A 21,974-nucleotide genomic window follows, 5' to 3' on the forward strand; every position below is an offset into this window, starting at 1 on the left:
TTAACAAATTAAAGTAGGCATGAATGCATGTTGATTGTTGCATCCCCAGTAGCATAAAAACCTAGTTTCCTTGAGAGCTGTTTTGAACTTCAGTTGAGCCATTCATCCAATGGGGGTGATTCTACCCACCCCTGAACCATTTTTCAAGAGTTTTATTAGAATATCAATTGAACAAAAAGGTTAAAAATAGATTATTTTAAAGCAAATCATAGTTTCAAGCAAATCATAGCCTGTTACTTTTTAAAATTGATTTAGTGATGAATTATTGCTAATAGAACCTAGCGCAAGTGTGAATACTTATTTTTCACCCAAGGAAATTTATCCCAGTGTGTAACAGAAGCCTGCTATTTTCGTATAGTTGCACTTTTAACTTGATCCAAGGTTAGGCAGTGAGCCCTACACTATAATCTTTCTCTCTGTTATGAATTATATAATCGCCCCAGGTCTTGGTTCTGCTACTTATGGTGTGTATGGGACCTGGGGCTCAGCTCTTTTACTAACCTTTTTGGCCTCAGTATACTCATCTGAGAAATAGGGATATAATAGGGCCTAACTAATAAGGTATATAAAGATTCATTGGAATGATTCCTATAAATGCCCAGTGCCTGGCACATGCTGAGTGAAGTGGGGGCTTTCTAAGTGAAAATGTGAGGGATTCCAATGTCAGGGAGGCCTGTCCTGATTCAGGTATCCTCCCATTAAATGTAAGAAGGGATAAAACTTGCTTGTAGTGGGTTGATAGTGGTGTCTTCTTTCATAAAGTCTCAAATTGCAGATTTTTCAGGCTATTGATTCTTATAAAAGTATGTCATTGTGAATGAGTAGGAACTTGTGTGAGGGAAATAGACATTCATTCTTCAGATTATACAATCTCTAGTACTGTCATTGGTTTTACATGCAGCCTCATTCACCCATTGAAGCTATCTATCTATCTATCTATCTATCTATCTATCTATCTATCTATCCATCCATCTATCTACCTACCTACCTATCATATACCTACCTAACCTACCTACCTACCTACTTACCTACCTACCTACTTACCTACCTACCTACCTACCTACCTACCTACTTATTTATTAATGATGGTGACTTGAGAGGAGGCCATAGGATGTTGAAGTCTTATAATCTACAAGTTAGCAGAGCTCAATAGAATAGAATATTTTCTCTTTTACACACATCCTATTTTAGGATTCTCTGTTTTGCCACCTTCTCAGCTTCATCATTCTGCCCACATCTCCATCTCCACTTGATTCCACCTTTCTTGGAGGGCATTGTGTGACTTGAGCTCCCTGTACCTTCTCTCTTCCTCACCTATCACAGTTTCCTTGCCATGTGATCTCTGTTAGGTGGAATTCTAGTGGATTATATTCTCTTAAGATTCATCTCTAAAAGTAGAATTTTTCAGGAAACTCATCCTCACATTTTTCCAGGTTCAACTCTAGTAGAACAAAATCCATGTCTGGTTTTAATCACTCAAATAAAAAACCCACAGCTAGCTTGGTTTGGGCCTGGTTGGATTGCTTTGGGTCATATACCTATCTCTAAAGCAGGCTGGCCTGGATCACAGGTGCTGTCTTGCCCAAGTATAGAATGAGTTCATGCCACTGAAATGCTAGGACTCTTGGGTGGGAGCCAGGAAGTTCTCCAAAAGGACAGTGGAGGTCTGTTACAAAGTGGGGGAAATGGGTTCTGGGCAGTTAACTCACAGATTCCTTCCATAATCTTGTGAAAACTGTGGGTGGACTCATTCAACAGGAAAAAAAATGTGTGCAAAAATTTGGGTGCAATGTTGAGATCTTCAAGAAGGCCACATAGGCCATTCATGGACTTTAGGATAAGATTATCTAGACTAGATAAATTCTAAAGTCTCACCCCATTCTAGCATTCTTTGTTTTATTAATCAGTTGTCGAGATAAGAGATAAAAGCCTCTTTGGAGTTTTGTTTCCCACATTTCTGCTTTTAAACTGGAGCTGTTTAAGAGTGATGTGAAGTGGGGAGCAGGAAAGGGCAAAGGGATATGATGTGGAAGCTACAAAGCACCTCAGAAAGGCTAAATTATGTCATTGTTGGTCAACAATATTGCTTTAGTTTCATTTTCCATCAGCCTCCTTATGATATCATAAGAAATAATGCTTAATAAAGTGTCAGACTCTATTTTGCATTATGATTTTAAAATGATAAATTTATTCTTGTATTTTTATGGACTAGAACACACAGACTTATTGGATCACCCATAATATAAACTGGAATAATTTGGAGCTCATGAGATTATTATCATTGCTCTGTGGGCATGAGGCTCACTGGTCATTTTTATTTGGAGGCAGATCCTGAGCTTTAAATCCAAATTAAGGAGTCACTTGTTTTTGTCTGAACTCTGCTTGGGTGGGGTGTTGGAACACAGTGGTTTTTCTTGATGAAAGCCATTGCTCAAATTCATTATCCCCAGTGGTGCGTTAGCCCGGAGGATGGGAGGCAACACATGGTGATGCTGAGAATGGGACCAGGGAGGATGTGTCCAAGAAGGTGAACAGACAAATGCAAAGAGATTTTTTTTAAAGGGCTGTGATGATTTAAGCAGCTTCCAAAATAATTTTCATCCTTAGCAAGATGCCTTGCTTTTCTTTGAACAGTATTTTCTACTGATGCTTTTCCTTTCTTTCTTTTTTGGTAGAAAAATGGGTTTGTTTCTTTTTCTTGAAGCAAAAAAATTTTCAAATAGCTTTCTTTGACAACCAGGAAACTCCTTTCTTTCTCTGTGTCTCATGCTGGGGATGAGGTGGGATGAGTGAGGGAATTTAACTTTACAGAGGTGATTTGACATGTGTTTTTACACCAAGTCTCATGATTAGATGGCCTCCCCTTCTCTGAACTTCACTATTCTGGTACAAAAGATTATCATTGCATTTATCAGATGGTATTGACATGACTGATGATTTTTAAAAAAATTAAATATTCATTCTTAAGATTTAGTCTACATCAAACATGTTTGCATACCTCACCTCCTAACCTTCTTCCAGCAGGACAAGTTTCCAGACAAATCTGATGCAGGGGGCCTGGGAACTATATTTTGATGAACTTCTATAAGGACAGGGAGGAAGTTGTCTCTCTGTACTTAGTGTGTTGTTAGGGCTTAGAAAATACTTATTGAATGAACAATGGACTGAAGGATGAAATGGATGACTTAAGGAAATAAGCTGAACCAAGAAATGGCAAACCATCAAGTATTTTCAGCACTGGGTCTCAACAAAGTCATCAGAAGGGTCTATAAAATTTTCGAGAGATGACATCCATTTCACACTACTTGTTACATTGCCTTTTGTCCCTTTGAGTTATACTTAAATATTTTAAAAACAATGGCAAGTTTAACCTACACATAATATTTTAAATTTGAGGAATTTTTAAGTAGGAAACTGGGGACACAAATGATGTGGAATCTGCCCAATTGATATACTTTTATGAATTATGCGTATGGGAAACTAATAAATGATCTACATTTTACAGAGTGTGAGATGGATAACTCTTAACTGTTCTTTAAATTAACTAACAAATCTTAAAGCATGAAGACTTGGGCAAAGACACCTGTCATTATTTATTCATTGTAAAATGGGGGTAGCATTCTCTAGGTATTATGCTGAATGATACTTAGATTTTTATAATAATAAAGTTGTGGGGTTTTTTTTTTTCTTAAAGTAATGCCTATTTAGAGAAAATTCAGAAAATAAAAAATATGGAAACAACTTTTTTTTTTTGCTATCAGAGTTAACTACTCTTAATATTTACAGTCAGTTTAAGTCAGATTTTTTTTTTTACTGTTTTTCATATACAGTCATACTAGATGCTGTGGGAATAGAAAGGTCCTTTAAGCATGTCTGTAGTGTCATGGGGGATGCAAACGATTACTCAGCTAACTGGAATGCAGGATGTAAAGACCAGTACAACAAGAGATGTAACAGAGCAGAGGAGGAAGTTTTCATGGGAAGGTTTCATGGGCATATGCGTTTATGCTCCACCTTGATGGCTCAGGAGGGATATGGGAAGTTTTGAGATGGTGTGGGACCCAGGAATGCAGCCTATAGTGAAGGCAGGAAGGAATCTTCATGCTCAGGGCATAGGATGTAACTTGATGTGACTGAAGCAAAAAATGCTGAAAGGTGAAGAATAGGGGACCATTGTGCCCAGAAAGAAATAATCTTGACATTCCCAATCCAGATCCTGACAGAATACCCACAACAGGTTATTACTTTTAAAAATATATATATTTTATTGATTTTTTACAGAGAGAAAGGGAAAGGGATAGAGAGTTAGAAACATAGTTGAGAAAGAAACATCCATCAGCTACCTCCTGCACACCTCCCACTGGGGATGTGCCTGCAACCAAGGTACATGCCCTTGACCGGGATTGAACCAGGGAACTTTCAGTCTGCAGGCCGACGCTCCATCCACTGAGCCAAACCGGTCAGGGTAGATTATTACTTTTGAAGTATTCAACCTTTCTTGGCAATTATTCAAAAACTCTATCATCCCCAGAGTTAGAGTTTTCTTGAAATTTTGATTTTAAGTGCTTTTCTTCTCCTTTCCTTTCGGAGAAAAATTTGAACCTAACTCACAATGCTAGTAGTACAATTGGAGGTAAGGGGAAAAGAATTAATGACATGTTAGGTTCTCTGGGAATATTATTAACTTGAGTAAATGAATGACACTGAGTGTTTATACTTCATAAAGTCTTGGAAAAAAATAGTGAGGTGAGTGTCCAGAAAACCCCACATGTTTCACTTACTGTGGATTTGAACTTTCTGATCTCTCTCTGGCATTTATCACCTCCACAGAGGAAATTAATACTGAAACCTTTTGAGTCTTTAGGAGGGAAAGTGAAATTCTCACATCAGATTCTAAATGAATATGTTTTAAAATCTTAAAACATGTGAGTATTAAACAGCCTTTCATTTTCAACCTGTGGTTTCCCATCTGCAAGAAAGGGTTAAAAGATACTGACGTGTGTAACTGGTAAATACAGAGAGTACAACTGAATCCTTAAGACGCTGTTTATTGACTCCTCCCAAGAGACCCGTATCACGTTGGGTTTGCTTTGGCTGTCATTCTCCAACTTTGCTTTGGCTCTGTGACCAGACTCACCCACTGGGCTCTCATTATTGGTTAAAATGTATTTGAAATAGGTAATAGTCATGAGAAAAAGTGGAGCACATTAAAAATTTATAATTGGAAATATTGTGGTGACCATACCAGAAAATGTTATGCTAACTTTAGCTCTAATTGTGGATGAATTTGATCGTGATGATAAGAGTAGAGCCAGATATGACAATGGCCATACTCTCATAGTAAAACACATAACATACAAAGGAATGAGTTTAGTGGATATAGGCTTTGGAGCCAAATCATCCTCATTCAAATCCCAGTTCTACCACTTACTAGATGGGAAACTTTGGGCAAATTACATAACTTCTCAGCATTGTTATCTATAACACAAGAATAAAGATAGTTCTGAGGCCTGATGCCTGTCTCAATCCTATCCCCACGTCAGCAGGAGCTCTGTGTCATGTGGTTCCTTGCAGATCATGTTGCTTGGAATGGAAACAGTTTAAGACACATATGTCCTCAGTCTGTCCCCACCTTAAGAAAAATGGACCAACTCTTGGGTGTGTTACCTGCTTCATTCAAACTATTAGGACGATTCCAAATGTCTGTCCAGGTACTGTTTGTACATTAATACATTGTGGCAAGAAGCACTAGGCATTTGAGAAATATTTGTCAAAGAGTATCTCTGAAGATGAATGCCTTCTCTACCACACACAAGCCTACACTGCTTTGGATGAGTCAGACTTTCTCGTCCATCAAACCTTGCAGGAGACAGTGTTAAACTACAGCATTCTTGCTCTGACTTCTCCCTTTTATTTCAGAATAATTGTAATTTATTTTTCCCCATTTGGCCACAATTGATTTGTCCTCTCCACTCTCCTTTTACGATCCTGCTGCCTTTTCCTGCCTTTTAGACAGATCGCTAGCATGAGGACACCTATTTGCAGTGGGTCCTTTTTTCTGAAAACTATTTTTAAATTCTTTGGTCTGTTGCTATGCTATCCCAACACTTTTTTTTTTTTTTTTAAGTTCTTGCTTCTAATTATGTTCTTTTATCAAGGGCAAACTCTGAGCTCTAAGGTAATGAATGCTTTTCAAGTTGATCATGTTCACCCCTTCAGGCTGAGAACACTTTCCAAAAATGCCCAAGATCTTAGGTACCTTGGCCAGGGGAAAAGGTAAACTCCTTGAAGTCAGTGGCCAATAATAGGGGTAGCCACATGCTCCCCCTTAGGATCCCCAAGATAGTGCCACAACTTGGTGTCATTCCACTTTCCACTGGGGGGGGGGGGGGGGGGGGGGGAAGAAGAGGATTTGCTTCAACTATGTAGAATCCCTTCCCAGATCTCATTTTTCCTCTTTCTTTCTTTCTTGCCTCTCAAGCATAACTTTGAGTCAAGGCAAGTCCTCTCTCAGCAATGCATTTTAATATCAGAAAAGGAGAGTGGGCCTGGCAGTGAGCAACCTTTGCCCGCACACAGCCTGCCCCTGTGACATCTGTGGGGTTTTGGCTGACTTCTGTGTACCATATTTTCACATGGATGAACTGTACTCTACCACTTCTGTGTACCAGGGAACCCAAAACAGTGTTGACATTGAAAATAGAGTTTTCTCTTTCTAGCTGTTTTAGCTTCCCTGTTTTCAAGGGCGGCCTATTATTTTTCATGGCAGTGGCCATGGGACTCTTGTTTACCTCTCTCCACGGAGTGCTGTCCTGAGGCACTGTTGGTATTTCTGAACTGGCCCCTGGCAGCTCGGGTGGTCTGGGTAGACATAGCTGCTTTCTGGTTAAATATTTTCAATTTGGGAGGATTCCTGGACTCCTGGAAAGTCTTCCTCGGTTATATCTGGGCAGTGGACTTGGTCTTTGGAGGCAGACGGCTCCGTGCTTCATTGTCAAAGTAAAGATAATAACGCAGTTCATGGAAAGAGGCCCTTTGAATCATGAGGCATTTCCTTCTCACTCTCCAGTGAGTGTCTGTGTGGGAGCAGCTGGAGCTTCACACAGAAGGGACCCCCCAGTTGTCTCCACACAGCTGTTTCCAGCATCAGGCCAGTGTGAGTCTCCGTGTCCTGAATATCTTTGGGAAGGATCGTCTGCCACATAACCATCTGCAGGCATAAGTCAGAAGAACTTTAAGGGAGCCTTAAGACTGCAAATAGGGATTTTTATGTCTTGGTTTAGGTGTGCCTTGATGCTGTTCTTTTCCAGCCTGGCCATTCTGAGAGCAGCTGAAAACAGCCAAACGTGGTTTTTCAGAATTTGGGTGGGAGAGGTAAAAACTCAACCTGCTCAGCCTGGATGTATTGCACTGCTTTGCATAATAATTAATGATGTACAAGCTGTTGCTTAATGGACAGTTTTACTGTGTGTGCCCTTCAGTTGTGACTAGCTGGAGTCCTCCATGATTTAAGCGGCTACCTCTCTTCTTTATGTGTGTCTTGGCCATTGCATCAAGCTGTTGGAGTCATACCGTCTCTCCTTGGTTTCTGCTTCCTCTTTCCTTTTTGTAGGTCATTCAATGAACTTATGCTTAACTCTCACATTCAAAGAGAGGAGAGTATTTTCTTGTATCTGAAAATCTCCACATCTCTGAGTGCTAGGCAATGACCAGTTCACAGGGATAAATGATGAAAATAATTATTACTCTTTCTATGCTTGTTGCTATTTAAAGACTCCACATATGATGCTCATTTAATTATCAATAACCCTCTAAAGTAGGGTCTGTTATCCACTCCCCCCTTTTACAGGTGAGGAAATCAAGGTAAAATAACTTGTCTAGAGTCACACAATTAATTCAACAGTGAAGCTGGAATCATGATGAAACCCATACAGTAGTCCTGGGAGAGAGATAGTGTTATTTCCACATTTTAATGAGGCCACTGAGTGAGGGTCAAGGGAATAAATTTACTCAGGCTTGTCTTATCTCCAACCCTAGCTCTTGTGCAGTATTCTCCACTACTGTCTGTATTGTAGAGGTCCTGGATTCTGTTTGGTTGCACAGATATTTACTGGAAACCCACTGGGTTCTGAGTCCTGTGCCATGTGCTGGTTATATGGAATTGGCTTTTTGTTATTTTACATGCTTATATAGATGAGTCAGATCCCTGTGGCTAATTCGGTGAATTTTCCTTTTGGGAAAACTTGTAGGTGCCTCTGGTGTCCAGTACCATGCTAGTCACATGGAAGCTACCTAATATACTGAATAACTATTGGTTGATAAAATGTGATATCAGTTAATCATTGAATAAACACTTTTGTTCTAGCAGCCTCTGTGTTCAATTCAGCTAATGTTTAATGACAGGCTGATGTCTCACATTTGCCTGACCAATGAACCTAAACACTATTTTTAATACGATGCCACACTTGGTTTTATGACCGTCACTTTCCTAATTGAGGTAGTAGACTAAAAAAGCTCAATGTCAAAGGATAGAGCTCTTACTGGGTTTATTTTGAAAAGCTAACATTATATTGGAAAACCCAAACAACTAGTAGTGCAGGATGCTAGTACTAACTCTTATAACTAATAAAACTGTGTACCTGTTACCACATCTCCTGCTCTCAATTTTTTCATATGCACAATGAGGAAATTAGACTAAGTAATGGTTAAGGTCACTTGTTAAGTCCTGTAATTCATGAAAAACACACATATTGTAATGAGTCCTTTTTAGTAATGCTATGTAATAGTTTAGTTTTGGCTGTGGTAAGTATATATCTTAATTCTATTGTCTTAGTTTTCTTGCCTTTTCAATGGATTGATAATTTCTGGCACTCCTAATCTATGACTTCTGTAAGGGTTCAATGAGATAACAGGGATACACGTGCTTTGAATAGTATAATACACGTAGGAACACAAGATGACGTTATTCATATTGAAAATTAATGATAAAGTGTCAGGTTTCTTACCACTCTTCCTCCCACCTCCAAAAGACTGGAGGTGGGTCCTGGCTAGGCTATTTCTCGGAGTTTATGGGACTCTTTGGGACTGTACAGGGTCAATAAAGGCTTTGTCCTGCTGCAGGTCCGTTTCCCACGGCTGGGGCAAGACAGCCACACTCTTTCTCTGGACACACTTTATCAAACACACCTGCCACACAAACGGGGGTAATTCGTCAGACAAAAGTGAGGTTTTCAGTTACAATAACCTCCACTTTGTGAAAAGCCCCCTCGGAATCTGAGACCTTCCCCTCGGGCCGACAGACGTGTCTCCCCGGCTTTACAAATGCCTTAAAAGCAGCCCGATAAAAAACTACCCCGAATTTGTGTGCCCCGTCTAACTCTGTCTCTTGGTGCGGGATATTTTTAACTCCTGCTTCTAGCTCCTCTTGGTTCCTTTAAGGAATCGTGATCAGAAGGGTCAAACACTTGGCATCTACTTAGGGGAAAACTTTGAAAGAATTTCTGAGGCTCCCCCTGGGGTAGAGCTGGCTCTCCCCAGAAGAATCGGCCTTTCAGAGCGCCTTTGCCACATAAGGGCTTGAGCTGGGCTCCAGGCACTAGTTGACGCTGTCTCTCCCCCACGACAGATGGGCAATTTCAGCAAGTGATCCTCTGTCGAGCTTCTGCCAGCATGCCGAGTGACAGGGCAGCTTAGGGTACCGGGGATCCGGTATGTGCCCCGCATAGCTTTTGTGCTAACAACGGGCTGCTGACAGGCGCCTTGCTCCTGCTCATCCTGGAGGCAGATCCCCACTCCCTTAATTCTGTTTCTCTCTGGCAGAGCTGCATCCTGTTTGCCTGTCTTTCAGAGCCCATTTTGGCACCAGATGGACCCCCTCACGGTGGCTAGCAGTTGTCTGACTTGAAGAAGCCAGAGGGTGTGCTGACAGCTCCTTCTAACATAACCTGAATCTGGCTGTCAGCTCTGGGCTCAAATGGCTTACACACACAGGCGGCAAATATTATCTACCCTGGGGAACGAGGGAGGGGAGAGAATGGCAGTGCCCGCTACTACAATATTTACGTTGCCAGTGTAGAGATAATAATACTAATAATGTCTCTTGCTTGTACAATTACTCATATGTACTCTTATTAGTACAATTGCTGTTGATAATACAGTTAGTGTTCATATCAGTACTGTACTACTTCTGTTATTACTAAAACTACTATAGCATAATGGTTAAGAACACAGGCTCCATCCAAATTTGAGTTCTACTCTTTCATGAAGAATGTGTACTACGGTGGGAATTTTACACCATTGTAGACTTTAAGTGGGGGAAAGATGAAGAAGGGAAAATTTCTTTAAAATTTTTTTTTTCATTTCATTTAATTTTTTTCATCACCTTCTCTCCTTCCTGTACCCTCTTCTACCTACCCCCCCACCCCCAATCAGCACATTGTTGTCCATGTCAATGAGTTCTTTCTATCTTTTTACTTTTTTGCTCAATCCTTCCACTTCCCCAACCTCCCTTCTCCTCCCTATCAGCCTGCCCTCTATACTTATAAGAATTTCACTGACTAGCATTTTAATGCATTCTGATATTTTGGGAAATTATTTGAGTCTCAAATCCACAGGCCTAAGTGAAAGGGAATGAAGATATTAAGGTGACTTTTAAAATTGTTCTTTCCCCAAACCTGGGCAGGTATGGAAGGAATATGCAGGTGGCCAGCATGAATGCTTTAGAAGGCTGCCTTTGATATCTGCTTCCTTTACCTGATGGACAAACAAACCACTGCAACATAAGAAATAACTCAGAAAGCTACAGGGTGCCCATCGAACTTATCATCCATAACAGAATACTTTTGCAAGTTAAAGTGGGCACTATTAATATATTAATACAGCAGGCGACAACTGGGATTGTTCCTGGCAAGGTGGGACCTTTGGTCACTCTAAGCCCCTGGGCCTCACCTCTAGGAAATGTTTGAGAAGCCAAAGGACTTTAGTTAGTATGTGACTCTCACCTGCTTCTCATGGGTACTACTGAACTAGGGTATTTTATTTGGAGCTGCTAAGTTAAAAAGTGTCGACTTTTTCCTTGTGGTCATTCAGCATGTATTTTGCTGGCTCATAATCTGTGACTTTACAGGTTTTGACTTACATGTTATTAGGGACCGTGAGCAATTCTCAGGCCATTATAGTCAATGGGAACCTACCCTAAATGGTGGTGAAGACTTTCTCTCTGCCTGAGTGAGAATCCTTCCTTGGGGGCTTAATCCCTTTGCCGCTAAGAGAGCTGCTGGCAGGACTGAGAGCTGTCCATTCCAGCTCGATGCAAAGCAAAGGCTAAAGCTTTCAAAGAAATACTGGTTCTAACACCATTCTGAATATTTCAGAAAACTGGCCTAGAATACACCGCCCAGAAGCGATGTACTACTTTTTTTTTCTTTCTTTCGGTGTCAGGACTGAAATGCTAACCATGATCATTTCTTTCTTCACAGGTTCTTCTTGAAATTTTTCCTCAAATGCAACCAAAATTGCCTAAAGAATGCCGGAAACCCACGTGACATGCGGAGATTCCAGGTGGGTGTCTCTTGTCTTTCTTAAATCTCAACAATGACATGAATATCAGGAGAGGATACAGAGAGAGAGAGAGAGAGAGAGAGAGAGAGAGAGAGAGAGAGAGAGAGAGACTGACACTGACTGACTGACTTAGGCAGAAGATAGAGAGTAGAGAGTACAGTTGTTTTCCCAGAGTGGAGAGCAGGTGAGGTTCCTAGTCCCTCAGGTCTCTGCTGTCTAGGAGTTGTTGTTTTTATTAAAGAAGAATTGGGACCACACCACCTGCATGCACTAGGTTGAGCCTAGGGTGGCTTCCAGAATACTCTCAGTTTAAACTACTACAGGTTAAGTGAAGTACACAGAAACAATGAATTCTTTGCCTATAAGTTTACAATTGGAAAACTGGTACATAAGAGCTTTGTTCTGTTTTTAGAATTTACTACCTTCTTCCTTCCTCTCTCTTTGTTCTTCTATCCTTGGAAATTGTTAGTAGCAATTATCATTAAAAATGGACTCCTGAAGAAGCAGGGTGTTTCCAGACTGACAGGGGTGACAGTTCTGTTTCAGAAATGTCCTTGTAAGGCTCATGTAAATGTCCTGAAGCACCCATCCGACCTTCCAGCTTTAAAAGCATGAATGGTATGATAACCTCATATAATTATACATTTTCTAAAAGAAAAAGAACGTGAGAACAAATGTGTTAACTTCTGAGACACAGAATAGGAGTTGGGTTTTAGTAAAGGTGGTTAAGTTCTAGGTAAGTGCTTCTCAAACTGGAAAGTCAAGAATCCCCTGGGGATCTTGTTAAAATGCTAATTGAGGTCTTGGGAGAGGGGGTGCAGAAATTCTACAAATTTAACAAGCTCCCTAGTGATGCCAATGCCATGGCCATACTTGAGTAGCAAAGTACTAGTGCCCCTCCTCCCTGTGTTGCTCTTTGTCTAATTTTATGGCTAACTTATTTGCATGGCCTTTGTTAAATTTCCCATCAAAGTCATGACCCATATAGGTATGCCCATAAGGTCTGTATGGTGCTTATATCATACCCTTAGGTATAATTAGCTTTAAGTAGATTGAAATGTATGATCTTGAGAAGCTCTTGAAAATTTTTAACTGCACAGTCTCTGATGGAGAAAGGGAAGGGATGATTCTGAGCATTGATTTTTGAATGTCAAGATCTCTTAATCTCCAAGAAGATTGTTTTTTAAAGGTGTGAGACTTATTGGTCTCATGAAAGAACGAATTCAGTGAAAAAAAGAAGACATTCTATCCTGAGATCTGAATCATTTTTCTAAAATCATTTTGGACTTGCCAACTTTTGACTTAACAGAGATGAATGGGGGAGAATCCTTAAATTTCTAGTTTCCCAGAAAATGTTTCTCCTGGCTAGATTCTGATCCCATTTTGCTAGACTTGGGCACTCTCATTCCCACACAGGACTTTTTGGGTTGCATTGGAGTCAGCTTTAGGGGCAAACCAACACATATGACGCCACTAAGTGTGTATTGCTAAGTGCCTTGAAACATGAGGGTGAATTTTAATATAAACTGTTTGGTAGTTTGCTTTGCCATTGAGAGAAGCCCTATATCTCATTTGAACAAGCTTGGGTCAGAAACAAAGCATCTCCAGGCACAAAACAATTATATCTGAGAGACATGTCTAATGGCTTTTGAATACCAGGATCTACTTTGCTGTATTTCTCAGAGAAGCAGAGCTAGAGATGGACTTTGGTGACATTGGGAACCTAAAGAAAGAGCATTTGTGTAAGACTTCTGGGGACTTGTTTGCCCTTATAGGTCCTACTAGTAAAATGTCTGAAAGCCTTGAATTATAGGAATGTAGCTCTTATGTGAGACGAGAAACCAATTCAGTCTGTTATTGTTGAGTCGAGAAAGTTTTACAGACAAAAGAATTACTCTTTGTTTAATAGAAAGCCTACAGAGATGAGGAGACATGAGTTAGATTTCTGGAAAGCCTCCATTTCCTCAACTGTAAAATGGAGTAAAAGTGACCATTCTACTTATTTTACAACATATGAAGGAAAGACAACATTTTGCATGCATATGTAATTATAAATGATGAAATAAAATGTAAGCTTTTGGAGAAAATACTTGCAATAAACTAAAGCTGGGTCATTATTTCAGTACAGGGTTTCTCTAACTTGGGCACAATTCACATTTTAGACTGGTTAATCCTTTGTGGGGAGTGAGGGGTAGGGTCAGGGGAATGATATGTCCTGTGTTTGTAGTATGTTTGCAGTTGTCACTGGCCTCTACCACTAGATGCCAGTAGAGATACTCCCCTCCCCCCAAGTCATGACAAACCAAGATGTCTCCAGGCCTTGTCAAATGTCCCCTGGTTGGAGTTGGAGTGCAAAATTGACACTGGTTGATAATCACTGGTTCAGTTCTATACTTGATGACTTCTGGCAGATTCTTCTCGGGAACAGTGGTTTTATCTCAAAGAGCACACTCTTTGTCTAGGCATGAGAGCTGCCCAACACAGGTCATACTATCCTTCAAATACATAATGCTTTATCTGAACCACAACAATGCTCTTTCCTATGATTCTCCAACTGGTCCTAAAGTAGGTAGATTTGTCTCAATAGGGGCAGCTACCTTGGCTACCACAGAGTCAGTGTTTGAATTGAAGAAGAGCTGCATCTCTTTCTGTCAGCAATGACAAATTCCTTATTGCATCTCAGATTTAACCTGCTTTGTTCCATCACTAACTCCTTCCTTCCTGGCAGAGGATGGAGGGAGCCTATGACAGAATGAATATTGATGACGACTTCTTCTTCTTCTTCTTCTTCTTCTTCTTCTTCTTCTTCTTCTTCTTCTTCTAAATTGACTCCTTTAGTTTTGTATCTGCTTACACTTACACATTTCATAAATTATCATTTTATGCAATTAGCACATAGTCTTATGCATGTAGGCGCATGCATATTTATGCAATCAGAATGTATGAATTGCCTCAATATAATTCAAGTAAAACTTCAAGTATCTCTTATTCAACCTTTCCATTTTTTCTCCAGTCTTGTTTCTTTATATCATTTCATGCTGGAAGCCACTCCATCCTTCTTGAATCCATCTTTTTCCTCAGATTCATAACAACATTCATTCATTCTCAGCTCCTCCTAAGATATGCTCTTATCTGCTCTCCTATGAATTTTGGTGTTCTCTAAATTTCCTTTTGAGATACAGAACTCTTTTCATTGTATAGGATCTCTGAGTATCTTCTCTACCCCCAGCATCTTAATCACTTTTTGGGCACTGAGAATTCTTGAGTCAGGTTCCTTGAGACCTGATATTCCAATTCAGACCTAGCTACCAGCTGCCTGCTGGATATTTCCAGGACCTTCAACTCTTGAGTCTTAAACTCAATGGTCACCTCATTTATTTTTCTTTGTGCCAGTGCCCATGCTGGCTTCTCTTCCTATATTCCCTGTTTTAGTTAGTCCCTAACTGCATTAAGTGCTATTTACATTTGTGTCTATATCAGTGTGTTCCATATACATGTGTATACATGTCCCTGTGTGTACCTTAATGGACATGGACCATAATTATGATGATGATAAAACTAACATTCATTGGGTTCTGATGTGAGAGATATTATGCTAAGCATTTAAAAAAAAAAAAAATATATATATATATATATATGTAATTGATTTTTTTACAGAGAGGAAGGGAGAGAGATAGTTAGAAACATTGATGAGAGAGAAACATCCATCAGCTGCCTCATGCACACCCCCTACAGGGGATGTGCCCACAACCAAGGTACATGCCTTTGACTGGAATCGAACCTGGGACCTTTCAGTCTGCAGGCTGATGCTCTATCCACTGAGCCAAACCGGTTTTGACTAATATGCTAAGCATTTTACATGAATTATCATTTTTTATCTTCACAATATCCCTGTTGGAAATGTGTAAATATGGATTATGGATTTTACAGATGAAGAAACAGAGGCTTAGAGAGGGTAAGTTGCCTGAAGCCACACATCTACTAAGTATTGAGGCAGTCTGACTCAGATGTTATCTAAGGTTGCGGAACTATAAAGAACTTGTCCAGAATCTGTTGACAGGTTCCAAACGAGACAATAAGGAGTTCTCTCAACATCTGAGAGCCACAGTGGCTACCCACAAATATGTGCTGGAATCTCAGCAAAGCGAAGGAGGGGTTTTCAAAAGAGGCATTTGCCCCAATAGAACCTAAAGATACCATCTGGATGAAGAACATTGGAACAGCACCAAAGTTTGCCAAGCAGAGGGTAGAATTGTGTGGAAGGGGAGAAACCTGGGCCTTGTTTCTGAACAGAGCTACAGTGTTGGTCAATTTGTAATTGTATAAACTTTAGGAAAAGAAGTTGTTATTCAGAAGACTGCCCGAGCTTCACTGTAGCAGTAGAGTTTTAGGCCAGTTCTCTAGGGTGAGAAAGACCCCTTACCTAGATGGAGCCTGAGTAAAGCGGCCCCTCAGTGAAAAGTGCATCTCAGATACTCTGTTAAGAAATCTACCGAAGTTCCCAGATCTTAGAAGTTAACCAGGAGCAGGGAGGGTTAGTCTTCCCTGAAGCTATGCTGGCTGATAGAGAGGTGACAAGAGACAGTGGTCAAATGCTTCCTATGAATAAGACTTGTAATTTCCATCATTTTTCTCATAGCACACTAAGTGGGAAGCTGGTTTCAAATATTTTTACTAGCATGCTGCTGTTGCCTCCAAGGGGGAGTGAGAGAATGTCTTTTTGGCATGAGAAAACTGGTGTACTCTTTAGATCTCCCTGTGGCTTTTCCCAGTTATATTGAAAATCCGAGACCTGGAGACATCTGATTGAAAACGCGCTCTCCTGCCTATTCAGTGGGCTCTTTCCAGTTGTCATGAGGGCTCTTTTTCCTTGTACCTATTTTGTCTGTTTGCCGGGCCAGTCTGATCTTCACACAGTTGTGCCTCGCGTGTCTCCTCTGAACAGCAATCAGGGGCCTGTGTAGGTGACCGAGGAGGACATAAGAAAGGTTGTTGATCTCTTGACATGTAAAGACATTCTGTCAAGCAAACTCAGCCACACAGCAGCAGAGCTTCTGGTGTGTAAACAGAGACTGCTTAATTACACAGGTCATGTCAATTAGTGTGACCCTAGCATTTTCAAGAAATTAATCACTTTCCTCCAAGCTCAACTATGTTCATACATTAAGGCAGTATGTAATAAACCTTGTAGAAAATCTGGTGCAATCTTTTTTTTTTTTTTTCTCTCAATAGATGTTTTCCTTTGAAATCTCCAGGCTGTGGTTAGGGTAACAAACTTGCTTAGATACAACAGTGGATACAGGCTACATTCAGTTCTAGTAGGTGTGGAGAATTGGGGAGAGGGAGGGGGTAAGCTAGGAATGGCAACAGCTTATGACAGGGAGAAATTCACTGTGACTAAATGAGCCTGTTACTTCATCTTGACACTAAAAAGATGCTAATGTCACAGGACTTTGTTCAAACCATGTCACGGGGCTGGTTTTTAACGACAGGAGCTAGACAAGTCAAGGTTAAGATTTAAATCCTTATCAATAGCTTTTCTTGTTGGGGCTGGCAGAATGAGGATGGAGAGGGGAGGAACAAGAGTTGGGTACAGGCTGTCATCACAGTCGACACCATAATATCTGGAGGCTGTGAAGTAAAGTGTACATTTCCAAATCCATCTCAACAAAGTTTTTCCAGAGGCTATAAATCTATTTCTATGTATAAATGTTAGTCCCGTGACTACCTACGAATATAAATGTAAGATGGATTCATTCATTCATTCATGTCTGCATGCACTTAGTAGTATTTATTGATGCAGTAGGTAGTGAGTATATTGTGATGAACATGAAAGGCAGAGTGTTTGTTCTAATGAAACTTGTATTCTAGGCGGGGTCTATTACTTAGGGTAATACTAGCTGCTGTAACAAATAGATCAAAGAATACATAATGGCTCATGTACAAAAAAATGTTACTTCTTGTTCATATAACTTATAAGGCAGGTGTTCTTGTTGGTGAGTGGATCTTGTCCAGGGAGTGATATGAGGACTTGGGCTCCTTTTTTGTTTTGTGTCTCTACTTACCTGTAGGGTCTAGTTGTCTCCATCTACCCAGCTGAAGGCTACAGGGGGCATGGAGAGGGCACATGGACTTCCTAAAAGCCCAGGCTAAGAAATGACCCTTGTTAAATCTGCTCACATTCCCTGGCTGGGAGTCTGTCCCATGGCCATATGTAATAAGCAAGGGAGGTCTGCAAATGCTTAGTCGTACAGCTCAGGAAAAGAGAAAATGGATGTACACTGAATAATTATCATCAGCTTCCACATGTGTACAAATTTATAATTGCAAATCATTAAAAATTGTAATTATTGCTGTAAAGAAAATTAAACAGGATATTACAAGAGAGAATAACTGTGTGGGTGAGTGATGGGAATCTGCTTTAAAGTAGGTGGCCAGGGAAAGCTTGTGGGGAGATAACATTGATGCTCAGAGCTAAAGGATAAGAATGAATTGTCCTGGGAAGTGCCAGAAGAAGAATAATTTGTCCAGAGCAAAGAGAACAGCAAGCTGGAACTCATGTTTATCTGAGGGGATGAATAATCGTCCTTCACTTCTTAGTCATTCAGAGTGAAGGATAGAAAATATGAGAAGAAACCACCAGGTTGTGCATCCAAAATTCCCACTAAAACATGTGTGTTCTCTTTAAAATGATGACATTAAAAGGCAGCTCTCTGTCTTTTTTTTCGGGATGAATTCTATAAGTTGTGGAGGACCCTTGTTATTTATTCAGAAACCCACAGAGGCTCTGAATCAATATGTCATAGGGTATCATTAAAGAATTCTTAAAATACATGCCCAACCTCTGTACTTTTGGTCTGTTTGGAAAGGCACTTAAATAAAGATGAGAATATTCTCATTCCTTCTCTTTCTCTCTTTCTCTTTTGTCCCCCACCCCCTGCCTCATGTTGTTTTGACAAACAGCACATTTTGCAATTAAATTCTTTACCAAACAGAATGCTAGGGGCCCGGGCTGCAATCACTCTGCTCATACGGAATAATTTCAAGATGCACCACGCTGATTAATTATACTGAAAGCAGCTCTAATGATAGTTTCTGAATCCAGGATTAATTCACAGAACATGGTAAATACAAATGGTGGATTTTCAACCTGATATATTAAACCATTAAGGCTTATTGGGCAAATATGTGTCTTGGCATGAGCCTTCAGCTGGGGCTCGGCAGAAAATATGCATCAGTGAGAAGGAATCCTTATGAGCTGGATTTGTTGAGTGGTAGCTCTGCACTTAGAGGAAATAAATTCCTACGTGAAGTACAGCTGGTATTGAAAAAAATGTAGAATACATTAAGTAGACACGAAAGTGTTCGGTTTGATCAGTGTTGCCAATGGATATTGGTTCTGAGGATGCCAATACTTACCAAGACTTTCCAACAAAAGATATTATTATATGCTTTCACTTTTTCAGTTGTAACTTTTATAGAGCTCTTAGTATGTGTGAGACACTGTAGTGCTCAGTATTTTACACGTATTATCTGACTTTTTTTCTATAGTTCTTTCCTTGCTACTTTGCTCCAAACAAGCACAATGGTCTTTCTTCTCTTCCTTCTTTTCTCTTTCCCAAATATACTGACCCTATTCCTGACTCAGGGTCTTCACACTGGCTGTTGCCTCTCCCTGGGAAATTCTCTCACTTCATGGAGAGAATTTACTTATTTACTTATTTACTCAGATTTCAGCTAAAATGTCCACTCCTTGGGGATGCCGTCCTTAATCACTCAATCAACAGTAGCACCACCTGTTTAGGCATCCCCCCTCCACATTTTATTTTCTTCCTAGAACTTTTCATATTCCAAAATTTGCTTTCATTGCTTATTTACTTATTGTCTAAAGACCCCGCTTTGCCTCTGCTAAGAACTAAGCTCTTTGTGGTCAAATACTTTATCTGTCTTGCTCATTGCTACTTCTCCAATACATGGAATAATGCCTGGCAAATAGTAGGCCCAAATCTTATTCTTATGATTAAGTGACTTACCTTGGGCTACAAGCTAGTAAATCATAAACTTGGTTGGGATTCAAACTCAGTAATGCCTGACCCTGGACTTGGAGTTGTTGACCAGTATGCTATTTTCTTCCAATTTCAACATCCATGTGCCATAACCTGTTGGTAGAGAGCACACAAGGCAATTCTGTATGTGTTGGCCCACTGCTGCTTAAAATGGCCAGTGTACATGTAATTGGAGAGCACCAGGTACAGGCCAACGACACTGTCAGGAGTCATCAAAAGTATCCTGACCCAGAGAGAGAAAAACACAGTTCAGGCCACCGATGAATTTTTTCTGTGTAGCATGCGTCTCAGTTCAGGAGGCAGAAATTGAGTCTAGTTCCCAAAGATCCAAGTTAGTTTTCACCTAAGTACTTGAGGATTTAGAAACATCCACCCTTGTCTTACTCTTAAAAGAAGAGAGAGTTTTGCCTTGAGCCTTAAAGTGTGGATTTAATTCAGTTACTGCATATTCTAGCAGTTTCACTCTGTTACATCCTGTAGGTTCATGTGTCCTCCATAATTTTTAATGACTTATTTGGGATCTTTCAACCAGATAGAAGTTAGCAATCAGGCAGGTTTTAGAGAATATATCATTCCATATCAGTGAAGGATATTTTAAAGGACAAAGTTAATGAAGGCCTTACTACTGCAGACCATTTTTGTGTAAAAAATACTTAAAAGTGTAGTCAGTCACATAGGCACCAGAGGTGTTCTCTGGAAGATACCAGGGGAGTCAGAGAAGAGAGACCGGAAGCCAGGAGAGTGGATGGAGAGGCCAGAGGCTGCTGTGGGTGAACACTGGACCTGAAGTCTGGAAGTTTCCCTTCAGGCTTGCCTCTGCTGTGAACTTGTCCTGTGACTTTGAGGGTGTTTTTAAACCGTTTTGGGCCTCAGTTTTGCTATCTGTAAAAGGAAGTGTTGGGCAAATTTGCGGTATCATAACTCCTGAGAATTTCTTTTGTCATTTTGGTTTACGAACCTCATGTGATGACATATTTTCCAACCTAATAGCCTTTATGGAGTAAAATTTGCCCTCTCTATTTTAAAATAATTGAAGCCATGTGAACCTACCAGCTCGCAGCTTCTCATCTGCGTGAGATAACCAGTGTTTCCATATGGAGATGATCTTATCCATGTCAACAAAAGGAAATCACTGCATGCTTTAGTGGCAGCCTTGCCGTGGCTGCATTTAGGATTCCCTCTCTGCAGTCTTGTCTCCTTTGGAAGCCACTAGATTGGCTGATCTCTTGGGTCTCTTGAGACTAACATTTGAGGAGCCTCTAATGAGTGGTTTAGCAGACAGCTGGGTGGAGAATGTGGGCTGTGTGGGGTGGAGGGCAGGCATTTGATGGAATAGAATTCATTTTATAGAGCAGTTTCAGGTTTACAGAAAAACGAGGGGGAAATACAGAGAGTTCCCATAGAATCCCTCACTTCCCCCTCCCCTATTTCTCCTAACATCTTATATTAGACTACTACATTTATTACAGTTGATATACTAATAATGGTACATTATAGTCTTCCATTTATACTAGGGTTCACTCTTTATGTTATGTTATTATATTATATTATGTTATATTAGCCCATGGATTTGGACAAATGCAGAATGTTATATATCTACAATTTAGGTGTGATCTAGAATATTCCACTCTTCTAAAATCCCCTACCCTCCACCTGTTTGTCCTTCCCTCCCACCTCCCAAAATCCTGACTGTCACTGATATTTATACTGTCACCATAGTTTTGCCTTTTCCAGAAGGTCATATAGTTGGAATCATACAGTACATAGTCCTTTCCAGATTGGCTGCATTCATTTAGCAATATGCATTTAAGGTTTTCCTCCATGTCTTTTCATAGCTTGATAGCTCATTTCTTTTTATTGCTATTTAATATTTCCTTCTATGGATTACCAGTTTTGTATATCCTTTCACCTGTTGAAAGGCATCTTGATTGCTGATGTCTTTCACTTAGGTCAATTTTTATTGAATTAATTGTAGATTCACACACAGTTGTATAAAATAATATAGCGTGATCCTGTGTACCCTTTACCTAGACCTCAATAGTAATATTTTGAAAAACTGGAGTACAGTATCACATTGTGCTCTATAGTGTTTATATAGAATATGAACATTGATACATCCACCCATCTTATTCACATTTTTCTAGTTTTACGTGTAGTCATCTGTGTTTGTATGTTCGTATAGCTCTATATAATTTTATGATGTATAGGTCTGTGTACCTATCACCACAGTCAAGATATTAGGTATGTCCATCACCACAAGGGTCCCTCTGTTATGCTTTAATGGCAAGCACATCCCCCTCCCTCTGTCCCTAACCCTTGGCTAACACTGGTGTGTTTTCCTTTTCTAAA

The 21,974-nt window shown here is 40.1% G+C and overlaps 1 protein-coding gene across 8 annotated transcripts in view; it reads left to right on the plus strand.

Annotated features, from left to right (window-relative positions):
• EBF1 (EBF transcription factor 1) overlaps positions 1–21,974 on the plus strand; it is a 387,980-nt gene that overhangs the window by 229,453 nt on the left and 136,553 nt on the right. For all 8 annotated transcript variants that reach the window (XM_036423506.2, XM_036423507.2, XM_036423508.2 and 5 more), the window contains exon 7: positions 11,478–11,559. In XM_036423506.2, coding sequence (XP_036279399.1) covers positions 11,478–11,559 — 82 coding nt within the window. The remainder of the gene's footprint in view (positions 1–11,477; positions 11,560–21,974) is intronic.

This window comes from Pipistrellus kuhlii, unplaced genomic scaffold (genome assembly GCF_014108245.1).
Source record: "Pipistrellus kuhlii isolate mPipKuh1 unplaced genomic scaffold, mPipKuh1.p scaffold_m20_p_8, whole genome shotgun sequence".
NCBI classification, from domain to species: domain Eukaryota; kingdom Metazoa; phylum Chordata; class Mammalia; order Chiroptera; family Vespertilionidae; genus Pipistrellus; species Pipistrellus kuhlii.